General features: G+C 30.3%; 1 protein-coding gene and 1 non-coding gene across 5 annotated transcripts; both read left to right on the plus strand.

Annotated features, from left to right (window-relative positions):
* The first annotated feature begins 537 nt into the window (after nt 1-537).
* Nucleotides 538-26,418, plus strand: LOC134328776 (zinc finger protein 239-like). Of its 4 annotated transcripts, none has more exons than XM_063009998.1 (8): nt 538-558; nt 2,409-2,538; nt 5,006-5,091; nt 13,657-13,803; nt 15,380-15,496; nt 15,734-15,862; nt 24,150-24,264; nt 26,339-26,418. In XM_063009998.1, the coding sequence occupies exons 4-8, from the start codon at nt 13,779-13,781 to the stop codon at nt 26,349-26,351; spliced, it is 399 nt and encodes a 132-aa protein (XP_062866068.1). In that variant the 5' UTR covers nt 538-558; nt 2,409-2,538; nt 5,006-5,091; nt 13,657-13,778; the 3' UTR covers nt 26,352-26,418. The 4 variants fall into 4 exon arrangements, with proteins under 4 accessions (XP_062866068.1, XP_062866067.1, XP_062866064.1 ...); XM_063009997.1 differs by lacking the exon at nt 26,339-26,418 and adding an exon at nt 25,369-25,422; XM_063009994.1 differs by lacking the exon at nt 26,339-26,418 and having other exon boundaries at nt 24,150-25,396.
* Nucleotides 6,241-6,313, plus strand: trnak-cuu (transfer RNA lysine (anticodon CUU)). The gene has a single exon. It is a non-coding gene; the product is annotated as a tRNA-Lys (tRNA).
* Nucleotides 26,419-27,731: the final 1,313 nt, after the last annotated feature.

Below are 27,731 nucleotides of genomic sequence, written 5' to 3' on the forward strand. Positions count from 1 at the left end.
CTCAGTTTCAACCGAGTACAAAGATGTAGCTTGTCATAATCTCTTGTATCCCTTGTAGGCACCACCATTTTTTCACATATGAGCCCCTTATTTAGAGTAAGATACATGCATTATTAATATTATTAATATTTTTTTAAATATCGCAATATATATCGCAGTAAGAAAAAAAATCGCAATGTCAGTTTTTTCCAATATCGAGTAGCAACAACTCTTGTGTCCTGCGATCTGTAACATGTTTTGTGTCATTTTTGGCCACTTTTTACACAGACATGTAAAGTAACTCCAATAGTTAGTCTACACATTTATGTGTAGAACTGTGAGAGAATACATGGTTTAAAAATATATATTTGTTCAATTTTAATTACATTTGTTGGATAAAATAATGGCATTTCTGACTAGAAATATAGATTTTTCTTTCCCATGGAAGATTAAAAATAAATAAATAAATAAAAATATGCATTAACCAGTCACATTTCTCCTATCAAGTATATCTGTGTTTCATGGTTGATTTCCCCTTTTTGGACCATGCAAGGAAAGGAGCAGGACTCATCCTTATTGGTAAGATGCAAAAGCAGTGGGGTTTCAAACTAGTCTAGTATTGAGTATGTTTTATTAATGTTTATTTAGTTCATGTTTATCAGTGTTTTGTTGTGTGTTTTATGAAGTCAAGCAAAGCTTTAAAAAGTAGGTTTTAACTCTGTGACCTGTTTTAACTTACAATAGACTCACAATAGACTTAGTTAAGTAAAAAAGGAGGCACTGAATTACATTAATATAAACCTAAGTTTGCTTTTCTGTTCCTATTCAGTAATAAATGTTCTGTTAAACCTGACTAGTCTTTCTTTTTATTGGTATTATTTATCGTTAGCTAACTGGCTAACCGTAAATCGGACTTTTAGTTTGGTCAAAATGGCGCCACAACAGAATGACTGTGAATAAGGTTACCATAGCAACCCTCTGTGTTTTCAGTGTTCTCAAGGTAACTTACTTAACTGATCTATTGGGACTATGTGATTATGTAGTAACATTATTTAAGTTAAATCTCATTATGAGAAGCGAATTTTAATCATTTTTACATTTTTTTAGCTTAGTTTAGCTCAGTTCGTTTTACTGAATCGGTTCTTTTAAATCATCCGTTTAAACGAATCGAAAAACTGAATCGATTGATTCATTAGTGCTTAAGAGGCCCTAATGCAGTCGGTTCGGAAGTACAGAATTGTTTCGGAAGAATCGGTTCTTTAAATCGAATCGTTAGCAACATTTCTTATTGTTATTAGCATTAAAGTTGGTAGTGGTGGATATATTTAGGGTAAAGCACAACTCTTCCAAAATTCATCATCCGATTTACTTTATTCTGGTAAAGGAAACATTTTAGCCTGTATTCTGTAACTGTAGTTTTCAGGTGACTTGTTTAATAATTTGTTAAACAGCCTATGTGAATAATTAGAGACATCTGATGACAAATTTGGAGGAATATTAGTTGTGTTCTGATTACTTATTTGGTTGGTTGACTAATCAGAATGTTATTCAAAATATTAAATGTTGTAAATGTCTAATTCAGTTATTATTTTGTATTGTGATTACACAAGACTCTCTGAGAGAGAAACACAGTACCTTGTAAGTTCAAAGTAGATATATTTTGTACCTTTACTGTTAAACTGTTTGTAATCTTGTTTTAATTTATTACTTGTCACAAAAAAGAATGTTATTTAAACATTTGTAATATTATACAGTAAAATAAAATGGCTACATTTGTATTAGTCTTTATTTTACCCATTTTCTTGATTACACATAATCAACACACATTGTGTAAGAACAACACATTGTGTTTGTTAATTATCCTAACACGGTGGGTGTGCAAAAACAGGATGATACATTTACTGTGTTTAAATCAACATATAGTATGTGTCGTCCCTGAGCACACTCCTCACATGTGTTGAAATTCCACACAGTGTGTGTCGTTTTTAACACATTTCTTTTTAGAGTGTAGGGTTACCAACCGCCCCGTAAAATACAGAATCGTTCTTTATTTGGAGACTAAATGCCACGTTCCGTATTGAACTGGTACAGGACGAGCTTTGTATGAAACAGAAGGATACTGCTGCTACCGTGGAAATTAGAAACTGTTTGGTTATTATATTAAGTATTCGCTTTAATTCTTAGTAACGGTGTGTGTGAGCAGGTTTATCAGCATAACAACCTGTTTAATACACCGCTGTATGAGTAGCACAGTGGGCTGAGTGTGTTGTTTTGCCTAAAATATGGTTCTGACTTATTATTATAAAGAATGAAAATAATATTTGTTAAACACCCTAAATAAAACATTTTGATAATGTTCTCATGACGGTGTAAGACACGTTATATTTTTTATAGTTGCAACCCTAACCACCCCCTCCTCCCCCACTCAGGTATTTTCAGCACAATCAGGAAAAACTTCAAAAGCTTTAATGAGGCTTCATCTGCACATCACTATTGTTTAGTGTTACCATCACAAACTCCGTTCACTTCATCCCTGAGAAACAGTTTGATTGGCAGCAGGTAAGCAACAAGCACTTCCTGTGTATTGTACCTACCCTTTCCGTCAGATCAGCCATTTGTAAATTTGTTTCGGCATTGGTAAAAGTGTTTCAGCTCTTGTAAATTTTTTTTTTTTTTGTAATTTTGTTTTCTAAAATGTTAATTTGTTTTGCACTTCTTGGCCACCGTAGTTTTTCCTCAGTAAATCGGTCCACAATCGATTTGATTTGATTACACATGATTTTTTCTGTAACTAAAGTTTAATTTTAATAATTTTGCAGTTTTAAACATGTTAAAAAAAGAAATTCAACCGGGCTTCTATGCAACCCTAAACCCTATTACAATGTACTATAATCGCCATATTTGTCGCATTTTTTAATATTGTACAATTAGGTGGGACAAATAGCCATTAGAGACATGACAGTGTAGCCCAAAAAATAACCCATACTAGGATATAAGACAGAGTGGGAGAATAGAGCAGTGTATAATAAAAAATTCATATTAGGTCAAATCAGTAAAATTGTAGGGAAATTTAAATAAAACAAACAAATAGCTTTATAAAACATAAGGGTAAAATTGTGTTTAGGAATGTGTAATATATAAATGGACAACGCTTGTGTTTGTTGCTAGCTTTTGCATGTATGTGTGTGTGTGTGTGTGTGTGTGTGTGTGTGTGAGAGAGAGAGAGAGAGAGAGAGAGAGAGAGAGAGAGAGAGAGATTGATTTAAAAAAAACAACTTTATTCAATTTTTGCACAAAAAAGCACAATTTAAACACACAATACAATAACTTAAGACACTTAAGACAAAGACAGTAAAAAAAAACCTTTACACACTCAGTTCCAGGGGCTGGCCAAGGCTAGCTTTCCTTCCTCCACACTACACAAAAAATCCTTGTAACACCATTCTATTTCAAAAATCTCAATGGTATTCATGAGCTTATAAAAGCCAAACTCAAAACGGATCCTGGACTCTACAAGAGCTAGAAACAATGGCAACACCTCTTGGCCTGATCTATCCTCCATTTTGTTTTTGCTAGAGTTATATACAGCCAGTTTTGCCTGGCCAGATAAAAAATTAAGCAACTGCCACTTAACTCTTTCTTTTTGACTATATCCAGCCCCAAATATAAAAACGATAGGGTTAAAATCAACCCCAACCCTCTGATAGATCAAACCAAGTGTGTCAAAAAGGGGTTTTAGCCTCCGACATTCTAAAAAACAATGAAAAACTGTCTCTCTGAGACCACAGAAAACACACAAAGCACTGACCTCTGGATTAATAACTGAAACAAAAGCGTTAACAGCTATAACACCATGCAGAATTCTCCACTGCAGATCACCCGATCTCTTTGTGAGAGGGGGCTTGTACAGTACCCTCCACACTGGCTGTTTGTCCAAACCCACTCCAAGCTTGTCCCTCCACGCTGTGTCAGGCCTTCCATTGAGTACTGACTTATTAAAAACTTTCACACAACATTTGTATAAAACCTGGCCTGACACAGTGAGGAGGTCCAAGTCCTGGCAATCTGAAACAGACAATAAAGAACCCGACACACCTTCAAGGTTAGGTGTTATTAAATACTTGAACGTACAAAACCGCACCTGACATTTCTGAATATCACCACTAGATGTCCCGCTTCTCTCAATTACTGAATTTCCTCTGTGAGGCCCGATGACTGAGGTGCTTCAGGCAAGGACGGATTAAGGATAGTCTGCCCCCCCCCTCCAAAAACATAAATAAATTAATACATTAAACCAGTGTTTCTCAACCTTTGTTCAGTCACGGCACCCTGTAAAAGTGTTCACAGTCTTGAATTACCGCGGTCTGCAATGTATTGAAAGGCACTTACACTCTGCGTCCCTCCGCACCTCCACCTTGATGACCCAACGCTTGATCAACACGCCCCTCTCCCCTTAGTGGGTCAGCGCATTCGGTAGCTTGCCTGGCAATTTGTAGGTCCCTAGAAAGTCAAGAACCCATGGTGAACGACTTCTATAGAAGTCTTGGAGCCCCAAAATCATGGCTAGGGCCCCCAAGAGGCCCTGGGGTCAAAGTCCCTGATAGTCAGAGGTTCCTTAAAATTGAGGGACCTAGGAAATAAATATATATTGTATCATAAATGTTGATAGGCATTGCAAAATGTTTTGGGCCAGGGTTCCCCCCGGGGCCCCCTGACCTCGAGGGCCCCTGGGCACTGGCCCGGTCAGTAATCCAGCCATGGCTTCAGGATTTCATATAAAGAGGAATTAGTGATAAATTAAATTATAATCACTACAGTGGAAACTGATTCTTCTTCATAGTGTATACACACCAACATGTGAATACAGGAATACACCCCCCCCCACACACACACACTTTAAGCACTGCTTGATCTACTCCTCAGCAATAATATTACCTTTACAGATGAGCAAGTTACTTGTGCCACTGACAAAGAAAAACACATCTAATATAAATCTGGCTTCAATGTGTTGTTACTTACTTTACAGGAGGTAACATGAAATATAAATCCAGCTTTAAGAAGTACTTATGCACATGAAACATCTCCAGAAACAACGTGGTTTAATAATAGAAGGTTAGTGAAAGTAGTTTCTGGATGTAAAGTTTTAATGATATTTGTCTGAAAGTCTGTATTTACATACGTATCTATTCTATTAATATTCATAAGCATGCACACACACACACACATACACAACACACACACATGCTTCCACGTTCACATGTTTTTGCTGTATGTGTTATGTAGATAATATTTAGGTGATTTGATGTATTTTTATGTTGTTGAGCTTTGAATGTTATTTTTGCTTCACTGTATGTATGGTGCATCATTAAACTGTTATACATTATTTTATTCTATTTTGTTAGATGAGATGGTTTGTTTTTGTATTTTTAAATGACAGCTAACGATAGTGATCCGACTCTTTTAAGTATTGTGTATAACATATAAAATGTTGACTTCATCAAAAAGAATCGACTCCCTTAGCTTCCAACTGCTCATTGCTGAGTACAATCAAATTAGTGTCGTTTGACTTAAAGAACCGAATTAAGGAATTGACTCGTTTGATTCATTTGAACGCGCAGACTCACTCGCTCTCACGCTGTGCGCTTCTCAAACTGAACTGCGTCTTTCTGTACATGAGGAAGAAATCTATGTAGAAATCTCAAATAACATGAACCTGAAGGTCTGAACTTACATTGTAGAAAAGAAAAACAAGCCAGTAGCAGCAGTGTGCACATTAAACCATTTACAGAAGGGTCATTAAGTTTGGTAAATTGAGATAATGGCATGTTTCTGACCTGAATGAGAGGGGCAGTAAAAAAAATCTCACACTGTCAGAGACAATGTTTGAAGTCCAGGTTAATAGGACCTGCTAGTTAGAGAAGAATCACTTGTTTGTTAGTTTAAGTCCAAAAGTGGGTGTGGCCCGTACGGGGATCGAACCCGCGACCTTGGCGTTATTAGCACCACACTCTAACCAACTGAGCAAACCAGCCAGTACATCTATTCTCTCTTTAGATCCTTGTACATAATTCTACACTGACCCAATTCAACAGCTGAAACAGACTTTCTTAATACACATCTATTATATTATATGGGTTCTTATGTGAATTAAACTGTGTAAACTGTGAATTAGTTCTTAATCTGGTCGTGATGTTGGTGAATTAAACCTACATCTCTCTGATGATCTGATCGATGAGCTGTCTGTTCTGACCTGCTGCTTAAGCCCGGCTAGCTCAGTCGGTAGAGCATGAGACTCTTAATCTCAGGGTCGTGGGTTCGAGCCCCACGTTGGGCGAGTATCTTCATTTAACATCTGCAGAAACCAGAACAGCCGGTCTCCAGTGACTTATCAGGTGGATATTTGTGCTTGTAGGACTGTTGTTTACTGGATGTTTTCAGTTACTTATTTCCACTATTCTGTGGAACTACACATTGTTGTTGTGTCTCATATCCGTTTGATCAACAGGCAGGTTGTGCAATAAAAGACTCTCGTCCCTGGGTGGCTCGAACCACCAACCTTTCGGTTAACAGCCGAACGCGCTAACCAATTGCACCACAGAGACACGCGCATAGCTCTTTCACATGACAGTACACACGAGTCGCATGACTTGCTAATGTTTACTTCATGCTAATAAACAGTATAACATTTTACTTACGTGTCCAGCCCTGCTACACAAACTGTCATTTTTGTCCCTGTTAAAAACTTTAGCTTAGTTAAAGCAAATAAAGACACATTTAAATTTTTCATCTATTATTACAGGTTTAAAGTTGCATAAAACAAATGTTTGTACAAATAATAAAAAACCAAAGTACAAAATAAACATTTCACTTATTTTAATGATCTCACAAATCACTTCTCAGTTTTAAAGGTCAAAGGCAGCAGCATCTTTTAGATCCGAACAGCTATTAACATTAAATATCACTAAAGTGGAAATCCTGAACACAGCAATGTAAACCTTTCATTTAAATACAAGCTGCAGTAAAGTTACATAGTTGATCCATGGTAAAAAAAAAAGAACCTCACAACTCAGCACAATGGTTAAACTGCACAACCCAACAAGTTAAAATAACCCATCATGTGTTCTGTCCAATATTTACACAGTGCTCTCTAATTTTTATATATTACAAAAATGAAATAATAATAATAACTAGAGATTGCATTTCCCGCGTGGCGGGCGGGCGTTTCAGTAGATGTTAAAGGAAGATACTCACCCAACGTAGGGCTCGAACCAACTACCCTAAGATTCAAGAGAGTCTCAAGCTCGAGTGACCGACTGAGCTAGCCAGGCTTAAGCAAAAAGCCAGAACAGACAGCTCATCGGTCAGATCATCAGAGAGATGTAGGTTTAATTCACTAACATCACGACCAGGGGGTATTCCAGAAAGCAGGTTAAGTGATTAAACCGGATAAGTTAATTCAGAATTAACGAAAACTTGAGGTTTTCTCATGCAAACCTGGCGTGTCCTTTCCTCTAGTCTCTAGTGGAGACCGACATACAATGTTTCCGTTCATATAAGTATTCATATGATTCCCTCAGCACTACTTACTGTGTGCAGGACCTGAGTCGTATCTGCTCCAGTCGCTGGTTGGCGGGTTTAAGCTCAGTCAAGAACTTATATACAGTGGAGCCAAAAAGTATTTAGTCAGCCACTGATTGTGTAAGTTCTCCTACTTAGAAAGATGAGAGAGGTCTGTAATTTTCATCATAGATACACTTCAACTATGAGAGACAAAATGAGAAAAAAAAATCCAGGAAATCACATTGTAGGATTTTTAAAGAATTTATTTGTAAATTATGGTGGAAAATAAGTATTTGGTCAATAACAAAAGTTCAACTCAATACTTTGTAACATAACCTTTGTTGGCAATGACAGAGGTCAAACGTTTCCTGTAAGTCTTCACCAGGTTTGCACACACTGTAGCTCGTATTTTGGCCCATTCCTCCATGCAGATCTCCTCTAGAGCAGTGATGTTTTGGGGTAACACAGACTTTCAACTCCCTCCACAAATTTTCGATGGGGTTGAGGTCTGGAGACTGGCTAGGCCACTCCAGGACCTTGAAATGCTTTTTACGGAGCCACTCCTTCGTTGCCCTAGCGGTGTGTTTGGGATCATTGTCATGCTGGAAGACCCAGCCACGTTTCATCTTCAATGCTCTCACTGATGGCTTAAAATCTCACGATACATGGCCCCGTTCATTCTTCCCTTAACACGGATCAGTCGTCCTGTCCCCTTTGCAGAAAAACATCCCCAAAGCATGATGTTTCCACCCCCATGCTTCACAGTAGGTATGGTGTTGTTGGGATGCAACTCAGCCTCCAAACACGACGAGTTGAGTTTTTACCAAAAAGTTCCATTTTGGTTTAATCTTCATTTGAGTCCCTCTCGGCGTAGTGTGTTACTGATGGTAGCCTTTGTTACTTTGGTCCCAGCTCTCTGCAGGTCATTCATCAGGTCCCCCTGTGTAGTTCTGGGATTTTTGCTCACCGTTCTCATGATCATTTTGACCCCACGGGATGAGATCTTGACCCCAAGGGAGATTATCATTGGTCTTGTATGTCTTCCATTTTCTTACAATTGCTCCCACAGTTGATTTATTCACACCAACCTGCTTGCCTATTGTAGATTCACTCTTCCCAGCCTGGTGCAGGTCTACAATTTTCTTCCTGGTGTCCTGCGACAGCTCTTTGGTCTTGGCCATGGTTAAGTTTGGAGTCTGACTGTTTGAGGCTGAGGACAGGTGTCTTTTATACAGATAACGAGGTCCAACAGGTGCCATTAATACAGGTAACGAGTGGAGGACAGAAGAGCTTCTTAAAGAAGAAGTTACAGGTCTGTGAGAGCCAGAAATCTTGCTTGTTTGTGGGTGACCAAATACTTATTTTCCACCATAATTTACAAATAAATTCTTTAAAAATCCTACAATGTGATTTCCTGGATTTTTTTTTCTCATTTTGTCTCTCATAATAATAATAATAATACATTTTATTTATATAGCGCTTTTCAAGATACTCAAAGACGCTTTACATAAGACAAATAATCAAAACAAATACGTACATACACCATACAAATCATAGTACAAAATCAAAATAGTACATCAACATCAAGAATAATTAAGATAAAAACAAAGAGAGCAGCATAAGACAGTTCATTAAAAATTAGCTAAATTATGAGAGAGAACAACAAATATAGAACAATTTCTTAAAATTAGACAGAAACAGGACAGATTTACATGCAATCAGGAAACTGAAAACTTTACAAGTTTTAGGATCTAGGACTTCACATTTCTGTCGTGATCTAAGTATAAAAACTATTAAAAAGAATAGCAAAAATAAAAGCATTTATTTTGTGTTGTTACAAGTTAAATGCCACTCTGAATAGATGAGTTTTGAGAAGTGACTTGAATTTGGACAGGTCAGGACAATCTCGTAGGTGTTTGGGGAGAGCATTCCATAAAGATGGAGCAGCTATGGAAAAGGCCCTGTCACCCCAGGTCCGGTGCTTGGTCCTAGAGGGTATGGACAGTAGGTTAGCCTCAGAAGAGCGAAGGCTACGGGAGGGAATGTGCTGATGGAGCAGGTCGGTGAGGTAGGATGGGGCCTGATTATGGAGAGCTTTGTGAGTGAATAGAAGAATTTTGAATTGAATGCGTTGAGCAACGGGAAGCCAATGAAGTTTTTGTAGAACAGGTGTAATATGATCACGGGAGCGAGTATGAGTAAGGAGGCGAGCAGCTGAATTCTGGATATACTGAAGTTTTTTTAGGATTTTGTTAGATGTACCATAAAGGATGCTATTGCAATAATCAATTCTGGATGTAATAAAAGCATGAATCAAGGTTTCGGCGGCAGAAAAAGAGAGTGATGGACGTAGACGTGCTATGTTTTTTAGATGAAAGAAAGCAGTTTTGGTGATGTGATTTACATGGCGGTCAAAAGAGAGGTTGCTATCAAAAATTACACCAAGATTTCGGATGTTAGAAGACGGAGACAAAGTGTCATTATCAATGGTAATTTGAAAATTTTTTGTGGTTTTTGCCAGGGTTGTAGGACCTACGATGATCATATCTGATTTTTCACAGTTTAATTTGAGGAAATTAGCTTTCATCCACAATTTCATTTCAGTGATGCAATTTGTCAGAGTGGAGTGAAGTTCAGTATTAATGGATTTGGAGGAGATGTAAAGCTGAATATCATCAGCATAGCAGTGGAAATGTAAACCATGCCGACGTATGATGTCACCAAGGGGGAGCATATAAAGAATAAACAAAAGGGGACCTAACACTGAGCCTTGGGGAACGCCTTGGGACAGTGGAGCAATGGCAGAACTACAATTGTTGATATTAACAAACTGTTGTCTGTTTATGAGATATGACCTTAACCACAAAAGGGCAGTACCAGTGATGTTGACAGAGGATTCAAGGCGGGACAGAAGAATGGAGTGATTAATGGTGTCAAAAGCTGCAGTAAGATCAAGGAGGACGAGAATATTAATTTGTCCAGAGTCTGAGGAAAGAAGAAGGTCATTTGTGACTTTGAGGAGGGCTGACTCAGTGCTGTGCCGGGGGCGGAAACCAGACTGAAATGATTCAAATAGATTATTGGAATTTAGGTGATCTTTGAGCTGTGAGGCAACAACACGTTCCAGTATTTTCGACAGAAATGGAAGATTGGAAATGGGCCGAAAGTTACTCATAATGTTAGAGTCAAGTCCAGGTTTTTTAAGTATGGGAGTAACAGCAGCCAATTTGAGTGATTGAGGGACTGAGCCAGAACTAAGAGAGGAATTGATTATCTCTGTGATAAGTGATGAGATAACTGGAAAACAACCCTTAACAAGTTTTGATGGAGCAGGATCCAAAACACAAGTGGAGCTTCGCATCCCTGTTAAGATCTCAGATAGGTCCAAAAGAGACACAGGTGAGAACTGAGACAGAGGCTGGGTAATAAATTGAGATGAGATAGGCGGAGAAACAGAGATGACAGGGGAAACTGTCAGAAAATTGTGGATATTCTCAACTTTTGTTTGAAAAAATGAGAGGTAAGAGTTACACTTGTCAACTGTAAAGGAATTGGTAGTATTGTCAACTGGTTTGAGAAGTTTATTTATTGTGGAAAAGAGAGTCTTAGGATTTGTTGATCCAGCATGTATGAGTTCGGAATAGTAAGTGGATCGGGCTGCCGTAAGAGCGTCTTTGTAATGTTGAAGATAATCAGAATAAATCTGATAATGTACTGTTAGACCGGTTTTCTTATAAAGTCTTTCAAGCTGGCGTTTACGGGATTTCATTTGGTGAAGCTCAATTGTGTACCATGGTGCGGAATGACTAAATGAAACAAATTTGGTTCTCAAAGGAGCCAGCTCATCAAGACATGAGGCGAGTATGTCATTATAGTAATCGACAAGGTCAGATGAATTACTAGACAGTACAGGACAGACAGACATCTTTTTAACAAGAGAATCTGAGAAAGCAGAGGGAGAGATATATTGAAGATTCCTGAAGGATATTTTACGTTTAGCTCTAGTGATGGGCCTAGTGACCTCAATGTCCATGATGATTGTCAAATGATCAGAGACAGTAAGGTCATGGCTGGACGGCTGATGAACTAGGACACCAGTAGAGCAGACAAGGTCAAGAGTATGACCTTTTTTATGAGTTGGAAAATGTATATGTTGTGTGAAATTAAAACACTGTAACAATTCCAAAAATTCCCTGGCAAATTTACAGTTGTTGTCATCAATATGGATGTTAAAATCACCCATAAGCAGTACAGAGGATGAGAGGGCACTAAGCTGGGTTAAAAAATCTGAAAAATCAGAGAGAAAGGAAGCGTTTGGCTTTGGCGGACGATAAACTACAGCAGTGACCAGAGGAGTAGGCCCTGACAACTTGAAAGCCAGGTGTTCAAAAGAAAGAGCAGCAGGAAAAGACAAAGTGGTTATTTTAATATCATCCCTATAGACTGCAGCAACACCACCACCTCGCCCTTCCATACGAGGTTCATCAATATACGAGTATCCCATTGGCGTGGTCTGATTTAACGTAAAATAATCCAAGGGTTTATGCCAAGTTTCAGTGAGACAGAAAAAGTCTAGTTCACTGTCAGATATAAATTCACTGAGTACAGTACTTTTTGTGTTGAGTGAACGAACATTAAGCAATGCCATTTTCAAGTGGTATTGTTGTGTAGTTGGCTCATAGTTGAAGTGTACCTATGATGAAAATTACAGACCTCTCTCATCTTTCTAAGTAGGAGAACTTGCACAATCAGTGGCTGACTAAATACTTTTTGGCCCCACTGTATATACTTAATATATAGTTTACATGGTTCACACATATAACAACCCACAAAACCTTTTAGATGTGTATTAAGAAAGTCTGAACATAAGAAATGACTAGACAGTGATGTCTGAAGTAGGACTGAGATCTTGGATCATTAAAATAACATGAAACTGCTGCATTTCTGGTGCAATAACAACCAAATTCAGTTTAGGAGCTGCTCATTTTTACAGATCTTCACTGAAAGTGTGCAGAATCTCAAATGGTTGTTGTGCTGCCATGCAGCTGGTTGAATGGAGTTAGTGTAGAATTATGTACAAAGATCTAAAGCAAACAGCTGAACTGGCCGGTTAGCTCAGTTGGTTAGAGCGTGGTGCTAATAATGCTAAGGTCGTGGGTTCGATCCCTGTATGGGCCACACACCCCTTAACGATTAAAGGCAGCATGGTTGAGAGAGAGTCAGGTGAGCATGTGCTGTGTATCAGGACTTTCTAACCTGAGTAATTTAATCACTGCGAGTAAGAATATCATCCTGTTCTTCTGCCATCTTCAATTCTGGCTTCATTTCACCTAATGAACGTGGCATGGCCTTTATAAATGCTTACAATCATTTTTGAAAATGGCAAAAATAAAAAATAAAAATAAATAAATAAAAAGAGAACTGCTGTGTAATTTAGTGAATTCTTGCACTGCACATGGCAGAAGACTAAAAGAAATGTAGACCGTGTAGAATAAAAGTATTAGGAAAGTATGAGGTTACAGCATCAGCTTTTATTTATTATTGAATCATAACAGTTGACCAGATAAAACATGAAATATCTTGAGTTCATATCTTACATTTACAGCATTTAGCGGACGCCTTTATCCAAAGCGACTTACATTACAGTTACAGTATACAATCTAAGCAACTGAGGGTTAAGGGCCTTGCTCAAGGGCCCAACAGCAGCAACCCAGCAGTGATAGGGCCTGAACCAGCAACCTTTGGATTACTAGTCCTGTGCCTTAACCACTAGGCTATGGCTTGCATATATCTGCAGTGGAATAAGAATCAGTGTAAATGTAAGAAACTCTGTGTCTGTTTTATTGGCATTTTATTGAGCAAAACTCAAGAGAGTTTAACAAAACGTGAATTTTCCTGAACATCATAAATCTTTCCTTTTGACTTATTATTACTTATTATTATTATTATTATTATTATTAATATTAACATAAAGTGTAAAACCATGAACACTATTTATAAATAAATACATTTAATTAATCCTCCTTTTGAGATTTGTGTACATAAACAACACCTGAAATTTAACGAACTAACCTAAACAATTTTAAGGTTTTAATTACTTATTTATTTATTTATAAGGCTGAACGACGGATGTCTATAAGAAGCAGCTTGTTTACAGCATTCCTCGCTTATGGCCACACCACCCTGAGAGAACCCCTGATCTCGGAAGCTTAGCAGGGTCGGGCCTGGTTAGTACTTGGATGGGAGACAGCCTGGGAATACCAGGTGCTGGAAGCTTTTATCCACACACACCCACCTTCACTCCAAACCTCATGTTACACACTGACCCAGCGGCTTTTTCTTCATCAAAGCTACACAATGACACAAAGATCAGCTCAAACTTTCATTCTTACTACAGTAAAACACATTCAACTGACTTTTAAAGTGAAATTGAACATGTTGTACAGACATCGTCTCCATCTAGTGGTGCTAGTGATGTGTGAGTTGGAAAACAAAACATGACATTAGAGAAACTGCTTGGAAGAACGTCTAGGACTGACTGTAGTCCTCTCTAAAGCTACCTGAGCAGTGTTGGGGTAGTTACTCAAAACAGTAATCCATTACTCATTACTTATTACTTAACTAAAATTGTAATGGGATTACTTTACTCATTACATCCTGAAAAATGTAATATCGTTCCTCATACACACAAATACTGTATACTGGAATCACATCTACAAACAAATTCCATTTGTTTAGATTATTTATTTAGTTTCAGAAAAATCATCTCTTGTGCAGAGATGTGCTTGTGTTTGTTTCTGCTTTAAAACATACACGCCATGAACCAATCAGATTTAACATTATTAAAGTTTATTCCTTAATTATTTGTCCTTATACTAGAGGAGCGACTCGGTTCTTTTATTTCGTTTCAAAGAGTCGTTCAATAGAATCGGTTCGTTACCCCAACACTGTACCTGAGAGATACAGGACTAATGGAGGTTTATTACTGCTGAGCTGCTGTTCAACTCCAGTCCAGTTGGTGGCGCTGTTGCGTCTTAAGTTGTTCTGCCATCCGCCATTAACCATCATAAGAAGAACAAGAAGCTGCTTGCGATTGTACTGTAGAGCCTCATCTGTAAGTAAAATATGTATTTAATTATAACTCTTATATTTAATTATAACTACATTCTAATTCATAATAAAACTAGAGTTCATAATAAAACATCACTGTGAGGATTTGAGGAGCTTTAACTCCACTTTTATTTAAACACACAAATTATTAGCTGCTCCGCTAACTGTTAGCATCACACATGATTCAGTACTGATGAACCGATTCATTGAACCGATTAATCAGTTGATTGTAACGGATTCAGAGTTTATTCATTATTAAATCTAACATTTTAAATGTAACATTTTACAGGTTTATAGTAAAAGTTAAAAGTATTAGTACAGCACTGTTATTGGGAGTGGATGAGAAACTAGATGTAAAGAACATCAGACTTAATCATTTCACTTTGGGCCACTAAACCACTTCCACCAAACTCAAAGGGTTGTTTCCCAGACAGGGATTAAGGCTAGTCCAGGACTACTTTTAGCTTTAAATAGAGAATCTCCATTCAAAATGCTGTGTAGTCTAGGACTAGGCTTAATCCCTGTCTGTGAAACCAACCCAAAAAGTTCTATTAGAAGTCTTTTCTGTCCGATGCTGCTCAGTCCCACAATAGTTTCAACATTTTCACTTTGTTTACAGCCTCACAACATTAAAAATAAACAGTTAAACAGTCTAAAAGAGTATTCCTGGATTTCTCTTTAATAGGGAATAAACTACATTTGTCTATCTGTCCGTCTGTCTGCCTGTCAGATCTTTTAATAATGCAGTCAGCAGAAGAGGGACACGTCACCCCCATAGATCTACAAAATGAAGGATTCCAAGAGAAACTAATAAAAAAGGAGGAGGAAGAAGATGGAAGTTACTTCTGTAAGTAAATGTGGAGCAATTTGCCATGTTAGTACAGTACAGTGTGGTTAGTATAGTAGAAATAATAAGAGAATGTGGATAGTGGGATTAGAACCTGTACCGTACTGTCCTGTGGAGAAGTGCTGATACTTCCAGTCTAGATTAAATCTAAGTAGTATTTATTTGTGGTAACTAAACCCACAACCTTCAGTTTCCTCCAGTTGTTGAGTTTCTTCTTCACATATTGATGAATTTCAGGTGAAGGATCTTTCATTCCTGTGGAACACGTCACCTCTGAGGAACACCTCACCCCAGAGGACCAACAGTGTGGAGGTTTCCAGATGAAGCCTGTGAAGAAGGAAGAAGCTGAAGATAAAGATGATCTCAGTAAGATATTTTTTATCTTGAGTAAAATAAGATTTGGATTGAATAGAATCAGAGGCAGCTGGGATGAAGCATCATACAGTGAAAGCTTGTATTGTGCTCATGCAGATCAGTGTGAGCAGGAAATGATGAATGCAGGATGAATCACGTTACAGGACTTTAGCATCAGATCTCAGTTTAACAATTACTAACAGTATTTATTATTTATAATGTTATAAATGTATTTGATTATTTATAATGTTATAAATGTATTTTATTATTTATAATGTTATAAATGTATTTGATTATTTATAATGTTATAAATGTATTTGATTATTTATAATGTTATAAATGTATTTGATGATTTATAATGTTATAAATGTATTTTATTATTTATAATGTTATAAATGTATTTTATTATTTATAATGTTATAAATGTATTTTATTATTTATAATGTTATAAATGTATTTGATGATTTATAATGTTATAAATGTATTTGATTATTTATAATGTTATAAATGTATTTGATGATTTATAATGTTATAAATGTATTTGATGATTTATAATGTTATAAATGTATTTGATGATTTATAATGTTATAAATGTATTTGATTATTTATAATGTTATAAATGTATTTGATGATTTATAATGTTATAAATGTTTTTGATTATTTATAATGTTATAAATGTATTTATTATTTATAATGTTATAAATGTATTAGATTATTTATAATGTTATAAATGTACTTTATTATTTATAATGTTATAAATGTATTAGATTATTTATAATGTTATAAATGTATTTGATTATTTATAATGTTATAAATGTATTAGATTATTTATAATGTTATAAATGTATTTGATGATTTATAATGTTATAAATGTATTTGATGATTTATAATGTTATAAATGTTTTTGATTATTTATAATGTTATAAATGTATTAGATTATTTATAATGTTATAAATGTATTTGATGATTTATAATGTTATAAATGTATTTGATGATTTATAATGTTATAAATGTTTTTGATTATTTATAATGTTATAAATGTATTTGATGATTTATAATGTTATAAATGTATTTGATTATTTATAATGTTATAAATGTATTAGATTATTTATAATGTTATAAATGTATTTGATGATTTATAATGTTATAAATGTATTTGATGATTTATAATGTTATAAATGTTTTTGATTATTTATAATGTTATAAATGTATTTGATTATTTATAATGTTATAAATGTATTAGATGATTTATAATGTTATAAATGTACTTTATTATTTATAATGTTATAAATGTATTAGATTATTTATAATGTTATAAATGTATTAGATGATTTATAATGTTATAAATGTATTTGATGATTTATAATGTTATAAATGTTTTTGATTATTTATAATGTTATAAATGTATTTGATGATTTATAATGTTATAAATGTATTAGATTATTTATAATGTTATAAATGTACTTTATTATTTATAATGTTATAAATGTATTAGATTATTTATAATGTTATAAATGTATTAGATGATTTATAATGTTATAAATGTATTTGATGATTTATAATGTTATAAATGTATTTGATGATTTATAATGTTATAAATGTTTTTGATTATTTATAATGTTATAAATGTATTAGATGATTTATAATGTTATAAATGTATTTGATGATTTATAATGTTATAAATGTTTTTGATTATTTATAATGTTATAAATGTATTTGATGATTTATAATGTTATAAATGTATTTGATTATTTATAATGTTATAAATGTATTAGATGATTTATAATGTTATAAATGTACTTTATTATTTATAATGTTATAAATGTATTAGATTATTTATAATGTTATAAATGTATTAGATGATTTATAATGTTATAAATGTATTTGATGATTTATAATGTTATAAATGTATTTGATGATTTATAATGTTATAAATGTATTTGATTATTTATAATGTTATAAATGTATTTGATTATTTATAATGTTATAAATGTATTAGATGATTTATAATGTTATAAATGTATTTGATGATTTATAATGTTATAAATGTATTTGATGATTTATAATGTTATAAATGTATTTGATGATTTATAATGTTATAAATGTACTTTATTATTTATAATGTTATAAATGTATTAGATTATTTATAATGTTATAAATGTATTAGATGATTTATAATGTTATAAATGTATTTGATGATTTATAATGTTATAAATGTATTTGATGATTTATAATGTTATAAATGTATTTGATGATTTATAATGTTATAAATGTATTTGATGATTTATAATGTTATAAATGTATTTGATGATTTATAATGTTATAAATGTATTTGATGATTTATAATGTTATAAATGTATTTGATGATTTATAATGTTATAAATGTATTTGATGATTTATAATGTTATAAATGTACTTTATTATTTATAATGTTATAAATGTATTAGATTATTTATAATGTTATAAATGTATTAGATGATTTATAATGTTATAAATGTATTTGATTATTTATAATGTTATAAATGTATTAGATTATTTATAATGTTATAAATGTACTTTATTATTTATAATGTTATAAATGTATTAGATTATTTATAATGTTATAAATGTATTAGATGATTTATAATGTTATAAATGTATTTGATGATTTATAATGTTATAAATGTTTTTGATGATTTATAATGTTATAAATGTATTTGATTATTTATAATGTTATAAATGTATTAGATGATTTATAATGTTATAAATGTACTTTATTATTTATAATGTTATAAATGTATTAGATTATTTATAATGTTATAAATGTATTAGATGATTTATAATGTTATAAATGTACTTTATTATTTATAATGTTATAAATGTATTAGATTATTTATAATGTTATAAATGTATTAGATGATTTATAATGTTATAAATGTATTTGATGATTTATAATGTTATAAATGTATTTGATGATTTATAATGTTATAAATGTATTTGATTATTTATAATGTTATAAATGTATTAGATGATTTATAATGTTATAAATGTACTTTATTATTTATAATGTTATAAATGTATTAGATTATTTATAATGTTATAAATGTATTAGATGATTTATAATGTTATAAATGTATTTGATGATTTATAATGTTATAAATGTATTTGATGATTTATAATGTTATAAATGTATTTGATGATTTATAATGTTATAAATGTATTTGATGATTTATAATGTTATAAATGTATTTGATGATTTATAATGTTATAAATGTACTTTATTATTTATAATGTTATAAATGTATTAGATGATTTATAATGTTATAAATGTATTTGATGATTTATAATGTTATAAATGTATTTGATGATTTATAATGTTATAAATGTATTTGATGATTTATAATGTTATAAATGTACTTTATTATTTATAATGTTATAAATGTATTAGATTATTTATAATGTTATAAATGTATTAGATGATTTATAATATTATAAATGTATTTGATTATTTATAATGTTATAAATGTATTAGATTATTTATAATGTTATAAATGTACTTTATTATTTATAATGTTATAAATGTATTAGATTATTTATAATGTTATAAATGTATTAGATGATTTATAATGTTATAAATGTATTTGATGATTTATAATGTTATAAATGTTTTTGATTATTTATAATGTTATAAATGTATTTGATGATTTATAATGTTATAAATGTATTTGATTATTTATAATGTTATAAATGTATTAGATGATTTATAATGTTATAAATGTACTTTATTATTTATAATGTTATAAATGTATTAGATTATTTATAATGTTATAAATGTATTAGATGATTTATAATGTTATAAATGTATTTGATGATTTATAATGTTATAAATGTTTTTGATTATTTATAATGTTATAAATGTATTAGATGATTTATAATGTTATAAATGTATTAGATGATTTATAATGTTATAAATGTATTTGATGATTTATAATGTTATAAATGTTTTTGATTATTTATAATGTTATAAATGTATTAGATGATTTATAATGTTATAAATGTATTTGATGATTTATAATGTTATAAATGTTTTTGATTATTTATAATGTTATAAATGTATTTGATGATTTATAATGTTATAAATGTACTTTATTATTTATAATGTTATAAATGTATTAGATTATTTATAATGTTATAAATGTATTTGATTATTTATAATGTTATAAATGTATTTGATGATTTATAATGTTATAAATGTATTGGATTATTTATAATGTTATAAATGTATTTTATTATTTATAATGTTATAAATGTATTTGATGATTTATAATGTTATAAATGTATTTGATGATTTATAATGTTATAAATGTATTTATTATTTATAATGTTATAAATGTATTTGATTATTTATAATGTTATAAATGTATTTGATGATTTATAATGTTATACATGTATTTGATGATTTATAATGTTATAAATGTATTTGATGATTTATAATGTTATAAATGTATTTGATTATTTATAATGTTATACATGTATTTGATTATTTATAATGTTATAAATGTATTTATTATTTATAATGTTATAAATGTATTTGATTATTTATAATGTTATAAATGTATTTGATGATTTATAATGTTATAAATGTATTTGATGATTTATAATGTTATAAATGTATTTGATGATTTATAATGTTATAAATGTATTTGATTATTTATAATGTTATACATGTATTTGATTATTTATAATGTTATAAATGTATTTGATTATTTATAATGTTATAAATGTATTTGATGATTTATAATGTTATAAATGTATTTGATGATTTATAATGTTATAAATGTATTTGATGATTTATAATGTTATAAATGTATTTGATGATTTATAATGTTATAAATGTATTTGATGATTTATAATGTTATAAATGTATTTGATGATTTATAATGTTATAAATGTATTTGATGATTTATAATGTTATAAATGTATTTGATGATTTATAATGTTATAAATGTATTTGATGATTTATAATGTTATAAATGTATCTGATGATTTATAATGTTATAAATGTATTTGATTATTTATAATGTTATAAATGTATTTGATGATTTATAATGTTATAAATGTATTTGATGATTTATAATGTTATAAATGTATTTGATGATTTATAATGTTATAAATGTATTTGATGATTTATAATGTTATAAATGTATTTGATGATTTATAATGTTATAAATGTATTTGATGATTTATAATGTTATAAATGTATTTGATGATTTATAATGTTATAAATGTATCTGATGATTTATAATGTTATAAATGTATCTGATGATTTATAATGTTATAAATGTATCTGATGATTTATAATGTTATAAATGTATCGGATTATTTATAATGTTATAAATGTATTTGATGATTTATAATGTTATAAATGTATTAGATGATTTATAATGTTATAAATGTATTTGATGATTTATAATGTTATAAATGTATCTGATGATTTATAATGTTATAAATGTATCTGATGATTTATAATGTTATAAATGTATTTGATGATTTATAATGTTATAAATGTATTTGATGATTTATAATGTTATAAATGTATTTGATGATTTATAATGTTATAAATGTATTTGATGATTTATAATGTTATAAATGTATTTGATGATTTATAATGTTATAAATGTATTTGATGATTTATAATGTTATAAATGTATCTGATGATTTATAATGTTATAAATGTATTAGATGATTTATAATGTTATAAATGTATTTGATTATTTATAATGTTATAAATGTATTGGATTATTTATAATGTTATAAATGTATTTTATTATTTATAATGTTATAAATGTATTAGATTATTTATAATGTTATACATGTATTTGATGATTTATAATGTTATAAATGTATTTGATGATTTATAATGTTATAAATGTATTTGATTATTTATAATGTTATAAATGTATTTGATGATTTATAATGTTATAAATGTATTTGATGATTTATAATGTTATAAATGTATTTGATGATTTATAATGTTATAAATGTATTTGATGATTTATAATGTTATAAATGTATTTATTATTTATAATGTTATAAATGTATTTGATTATTTATAATGGTATGCATGTATTTGATTATTTATAATGTTATAAATGTATTTGATTATTTATAATGTTATAAATGTATTTGATTATTTATAATGTTATAAATGTATTAGATGATTTATAATGTTATAAATGTATTTGATTATTTATAATGTTATAAATGTATTGGATTATTTATAATGTTATAAATGTATTTGATGATTTATAATGTTATAAATGTATTTGATGATTTATAATGTTATAAATGTATTTGATGATTTATAATGTTATAAATGTATCTGACGATTTATAATGTTATAAATGTATTTGATTATTTATAATGTTATACATGTATTTGATGATTTATAATGTTATAAATGTATTTGATGATTTATAATGTTATAAATGTATTTGATGATTTATAATGTTATAAATGTATTTGATGATTTATAATGTTATAAATGTATTTGATGATTTATAATGTTATAAATGTATTTATTATTTATAATGTTATAAATGTATTTGATTATTTATAATGTTATAAATGTATTTGATGATTTATAATGTTATAAATGTATTGGATTATTTATAATGTTATGAATGTATTTGATTATTTATAATGTTATAAATGTATTTGATGATTTATAATGTTATAAATGTATTTGATGATTTATAATGTTATAAATGTATTTATTATTTATAATGTTATAAATGTATTTGATTATTTATAATGTTATAAATGTATTTGATGATTTATAATGTTATAAATGTATTGGATTATTTATAATGTTATAAATGTATTGGATTATTTATAATGTTATAAATGTATTTGATGATTTATAATGTTATAAATGTATTTATTATTTATAATGTTATAAATGTATTTGATTATTTATAATGTTATAAATGTATTTGATGATTTATAATGTTATAAATGTATTTGATGATTTATAATGTTATAAATGTATTTGATGATTTATAATGTTATAAATGTATTTGATGATTTATAATGTTATAAATGTATTTGATGATTTATAATGTTATAAATGTATTTGATTATTTATAATGTTATAAATGTATTTGAAGATTTATAATGTTATAAATGTATTTGATGATTTATAATGTTATAAATGTATTTGATGATTTATAATGTTATAAATGTATTTGATGATTTATAATGTTATAAATGTATTTGATTATTTATAATGTTATACATGTATTTGATTATTTATAATGTTATAAATGTATTTGATTATTTATAATGTTATAAATGTATTAGATTATTTATAATGTTATAAATGTATTTGATGATTTATAATGTTATAAATGTTATAAATGTATTTGATTATTTATAATGTTATAAATGTATTTGATGATTTATAATGTTATAAATGTATTTGATGATTTATAATGTTATAAATGTATTTGATGATTTATAATGTTATAAATGTATTTGATGATTTATAATGTTATAAATGTATTTGATGATTTATAATGTTATAAATGTATTTGATTATTTATAATGTTATACATGTATTTGATGATTTATAATGTTATAAATGTATTTGATGATTTATAATGTTATAAATGTATTTGATTATTTTTAATGTTATACATGTATTTGATTATTTATAATGTTATAAATGTATTTGATTATTTATAATGTTATAAATGTATTTGATTATTTATAATGTTATAAATGTATTTGATGATTTATAATGTTATAAATGTTATAAATGTATTTGATGATTTATAATGTTATAAATGTATTTGATTATTTATAATGTTATAAATGTATTTATTATTTATAATGTTATAAATGTATTTGATTATTTATAATGTTATAAATGTATTTGATGATTTATAATGTTATAAATGTATTTGATGATTTATAATGTTATAAATGTATTTGATGATTTATAATGTTATAAATGTATTTGATTATTTATAATGTTATACATGTATTTGATTATTTATAATGTTATAAATGTATTTGATGATTTATAATGTTATAAATGTATTTGATGATTTATAATGTTATAAATGTATTTGATGATTTATAATGTTATAAATGTATTTGATGATTTATAATGTTATAAATGTATTTGGTGATTTATAATGTTATAAATGTATTTGATGATTTATAATGTTATAAATGTATTTGATGATTTATAATGTTATAAATGTATTTGATTATTTATAATGTTATAAATGTATTTGATTATTTTCTGCTTTAGAACTGAACAAGGATTTCTGCTGCCAAACGTCCTCTGGTACTGTCAGCATTAACACGTCTCTCAGTCACACACAGGAAGAAGGAAACGTCTGCTCACAGTGTGGGAGGAGCTTCAGGTACCAGTGTCGTCTCAAAATACACCAGCACATTCACACTGGAAAAAAACCATATCAGTGCTCACAATGTAAGAAGAGTTTTAATTCACAGAGTAAGCTCAAAATCCACCAGCGCATTCACACTGGAGAGAAACCGTATCAGTGCTCACAGTGTGGAAAGAGTTTTAAGACAAAGACTGAGCTCAAAGTACACCAGCGCATTCACAGTGGAGAGAAACCGTATCAGTGCTCACAGTGTGGGAAGAGCTTCAAGTGCCTGAGTGCTCTCAAGATACACCAGCGCAATCACACAGGAGATAAACCGTATCAGTGCTCACAGTGTGGAAAGAGCTTCAGGACCCAGGGTGCTCTCACACCTCACCAGCGCATTCACACTGGAGAGAAACCATATCAGTGCTCACAGTGTGGAAAGAGTTTTAATCAACAGAGTGCTTTCAAAAGACACCAGCACATTCACACTGGAGAGAGACCGTATCAGTGCTCACAGTGTGGGAAGAGTTTTAATCAACAGAGTGCTTTCAAAAGACACCAGCACATTCACACTGGAGAGAAACCATATCAGTGCTTACAGTGTGGAAAGAGTTTTAATATAAAGAGTGAGCTTAAAATACACCAGCGCATTCACAGTGGAGAGAAACATTATCTGCATCTGGAATCAGATACTAACAGAGTCTGTACTAGATTTTAATTAACAGAGTTTGTGCTGTTAATACAGTTCATGTGGTAAATGTTAACTGTTTGTTTAAGAGTTGTTTGGTAACTGATGATGATTCATAGCAGCGGTAAGTGAAGCGATTCGTGCACGAGAATGTAGTGGAGCCTCGTGAAGTTCATTTCATGCCTTTGGATGCATTGTGGGTATGTTTATTTGTTAATAGACGTTTTAATTGATGTTTATTAAGAGTATTAGTTGATTATGTATTACATGCTTGAATCAGGTTAGCTCATGATGCATTAAGTTAAATGAATTTGCACATGTTTGCTTATTAGTATTAAAATGCATAACTTGGAATATATGCATATGGACTTTAAACTTAAATATCATTTGATATTCATGTCTTGATGTGCTGAAGTTTATAAACATGTTGTTTGTACTTCTTGTAGTTTTACCCTACTTCCTGTTTGCCATTAAACAGAGTTGAACTAAACATCTTCTACAGCGTGGTGATTGGTGGAGGAGTTATCTATCTGCCAGTTTATGCAGGGCGTATAAAGGTGGCAGAATCGAGTTAATTACACCAGCGCATTCACACTGGAGAGAAACCGTATCAGTGATCTCAGTGTGGATCTCAGAGTTTTCATCAACATTGTCATCTCAAATTACACCAGCGCATTCACACTGGAGATAAATTGTATCTGGACTCTGTAAACACTGTAATACACAGGAATCAAACTCAGATGATCAGATTGTAAAAGGTCTAAGAAAGAAAGAACAGAGTTAGAGAAGCATGTTGGAGAACTAAACATGACATTAGAGGAACTGCTTGGAAGAACGTCTAGGACTGACTGTAGTCCTCTCTAAAGCTACCTGAGAGATACAGGGCTAATGGAGATTTATTAATGCTAAGCTGCTGTTCAACTCCAAACATGCCATTATTTTAATTTGCCAAACTTAATGACTCTTCTGTAAATGGTTTAATGTTCACACTGCTGCTACTGGCTTGTTTTTCTTTTCTACAATGTAAGTTCATACCTTACATCACCAAATACCAAATAACATACCGTGTTATTTGAGGTCTGTGTTTTGTTCTTCATATGAATGCTGTGTACTTTGTTCAGTGGAAGTAGTTTTATAGCTTTATAAAAACATTGTACTTACTTACTATTTCCATTCTTGCAGGAGTGTGGGTTTACCTTCCACTTCAATAGTGAGGTGTCTCCAGCCCTGCTACACAAACTGTCATTTTTATCCCTGTTAAAAACTTTAGCTTAGTTAAAGCAAATAAAGACACATTTAAAATGTTCATCTTTTATTACAGGTTTAAAGTTGCATAAAACAAATGTTTGTACAAATAATATAAAACCAAAGTACAAAATAAACATTTCACTTATTTTAATTAATTTTTATTTCTAGCACCACTAGATGAAGACGATGTACAACATTTGGAACTTCACTTTGAAAGTCAGTTGAATGTGTTTTACTGTAGTAAGAATGAAAGTTTGAGTATAGTAATCCATGTATGAGAGTATGATAGTAAATAAAAGAAAGTGTGATTATAGTTGTAAGAGGGTATAGTAGTATATGTGAAAGAGTATAGTAATCCATGTATGAGAGTATGATAGTAAATAAAAGAAAGTGTGACTATAGTTGTAAGAGGGTATAGTAGTATATGTGAAAGAGTATAGTAATCCATGTATGAGAGTATGATAGTAAATAAAAGAAAGTGTGACTATAGTTGTAAGAGGGTATAGTAGTATATGTGAAAGAGTATAGTAATCCATGTATGAGAGTATGATAGTAAATAAAAGAAAGTGTGATTATAGTTGTAAGAGGGTATAGTAGTATATGTGAAAGAGTATAGTAATCCATGTATGAGAGTATGATAGTAAATAAAAGAAAGTGTGACTATAGTTGTAAGAGGGTATAGTAGTATATGTGAAAGAGTATAGTAATCCATGTATGAGAGTATGATAGTAAATAAAAGAAAGTGTGACTATAGTTGTAAGAGGGTATAGTAGTATATGTGAAAGAGTATAGTAATCCATGTATGAGAGTATGATAGTAAATAAAAGAAAGTGTGATTATAGTTGTAAGAGGGTATAGTAGTATATGTGAAAGAGTATAGTAATCCATGTATGAGAGTATGATAGTAAATAAAAGAAAGTGTGATTATAGTTGTAAGAGGGTATAGTAGTATATGTGAAAGAGTATAGTAATCCATGTATGAGTGTATGATAGTGCTTGTATGAAGGTGACCTTCAGTAGTGGTTGTGTAAGAGTGTAGTGGTGGAAGTGTGAGCAAGAATGAATTATCTCATAAAAAACACTCCTAATACATGGGCTGATACGATTGTACAATACATCAAATAAACTAAACAATAAAGGGATTTATATTTATAGGTGACAACTGTTTTTTTTAATTTGTTGTTATTATTGTTTAGGGCTTAATGCTGAATGTAAAAAAATAAGATTTTCTGACCATAAAGGCCCGTGTTAAAGAGCAGCTGTACATTTATTAAAGTTCAGTAACACAGCTGGATGGTTATTGACTCATTTGTCAACTATTTAAACCTCTACCCCATACACATTACCATGGTGTCACCAACTATATGAAATTAACCATGGACTATGGAGAGATCTCAAATAACATGAACCTGAAGGTATGAACTTACATTGTAGAAAAGAAAAACAGGCCAGTAGCAGCAGTGTGCACATTAAACCATTTACAGAAGGGTCATTAAGTTTGGTAAATTGAGATAATGGCATGTTTCTGACCTGAATGAGAGGGGCAGTAAAGAAATCTCAC

This window comes from Trichomycterus rosablanca, chromosome 15, assembly GCF_030014385.1.
Source record: "Trichomycterus rosablanca isolate fTriRos1 chromosome 15, fTriRos1.hap1, whole genome shotgun sequence".
NCBI classification, from domain to species: Eukaryota; Metazoa; Chordata; class Actinopteri; order Siluriformes; family Trichomycteridae; genus Trichomycterus; species Trichomycterus rosablanca.

Bases quoted from the DNA above. Each gene is read 5' to 3' on its own strand.
- LOC134328776 (XM_063009994.1), top strand. From the start codon at position 13,779: ATGGGAGACAGCCTGGGAATACCAG. The intron at 13,804-15,379 runs GTGCTGGAAGCT...TCTGCCTGTCAG, and splicing joins AGACAGCCTGGGAATACCAG to ATCTTTTAATAATGCAGTCA. The intron at 15,497-15,733 runs GTAAGTAAATGT...GATGAATTTCAG, and splicing joins AGAAGATGGAAGTTACTTCT to GTGAAGGATCTTTCATTCCT.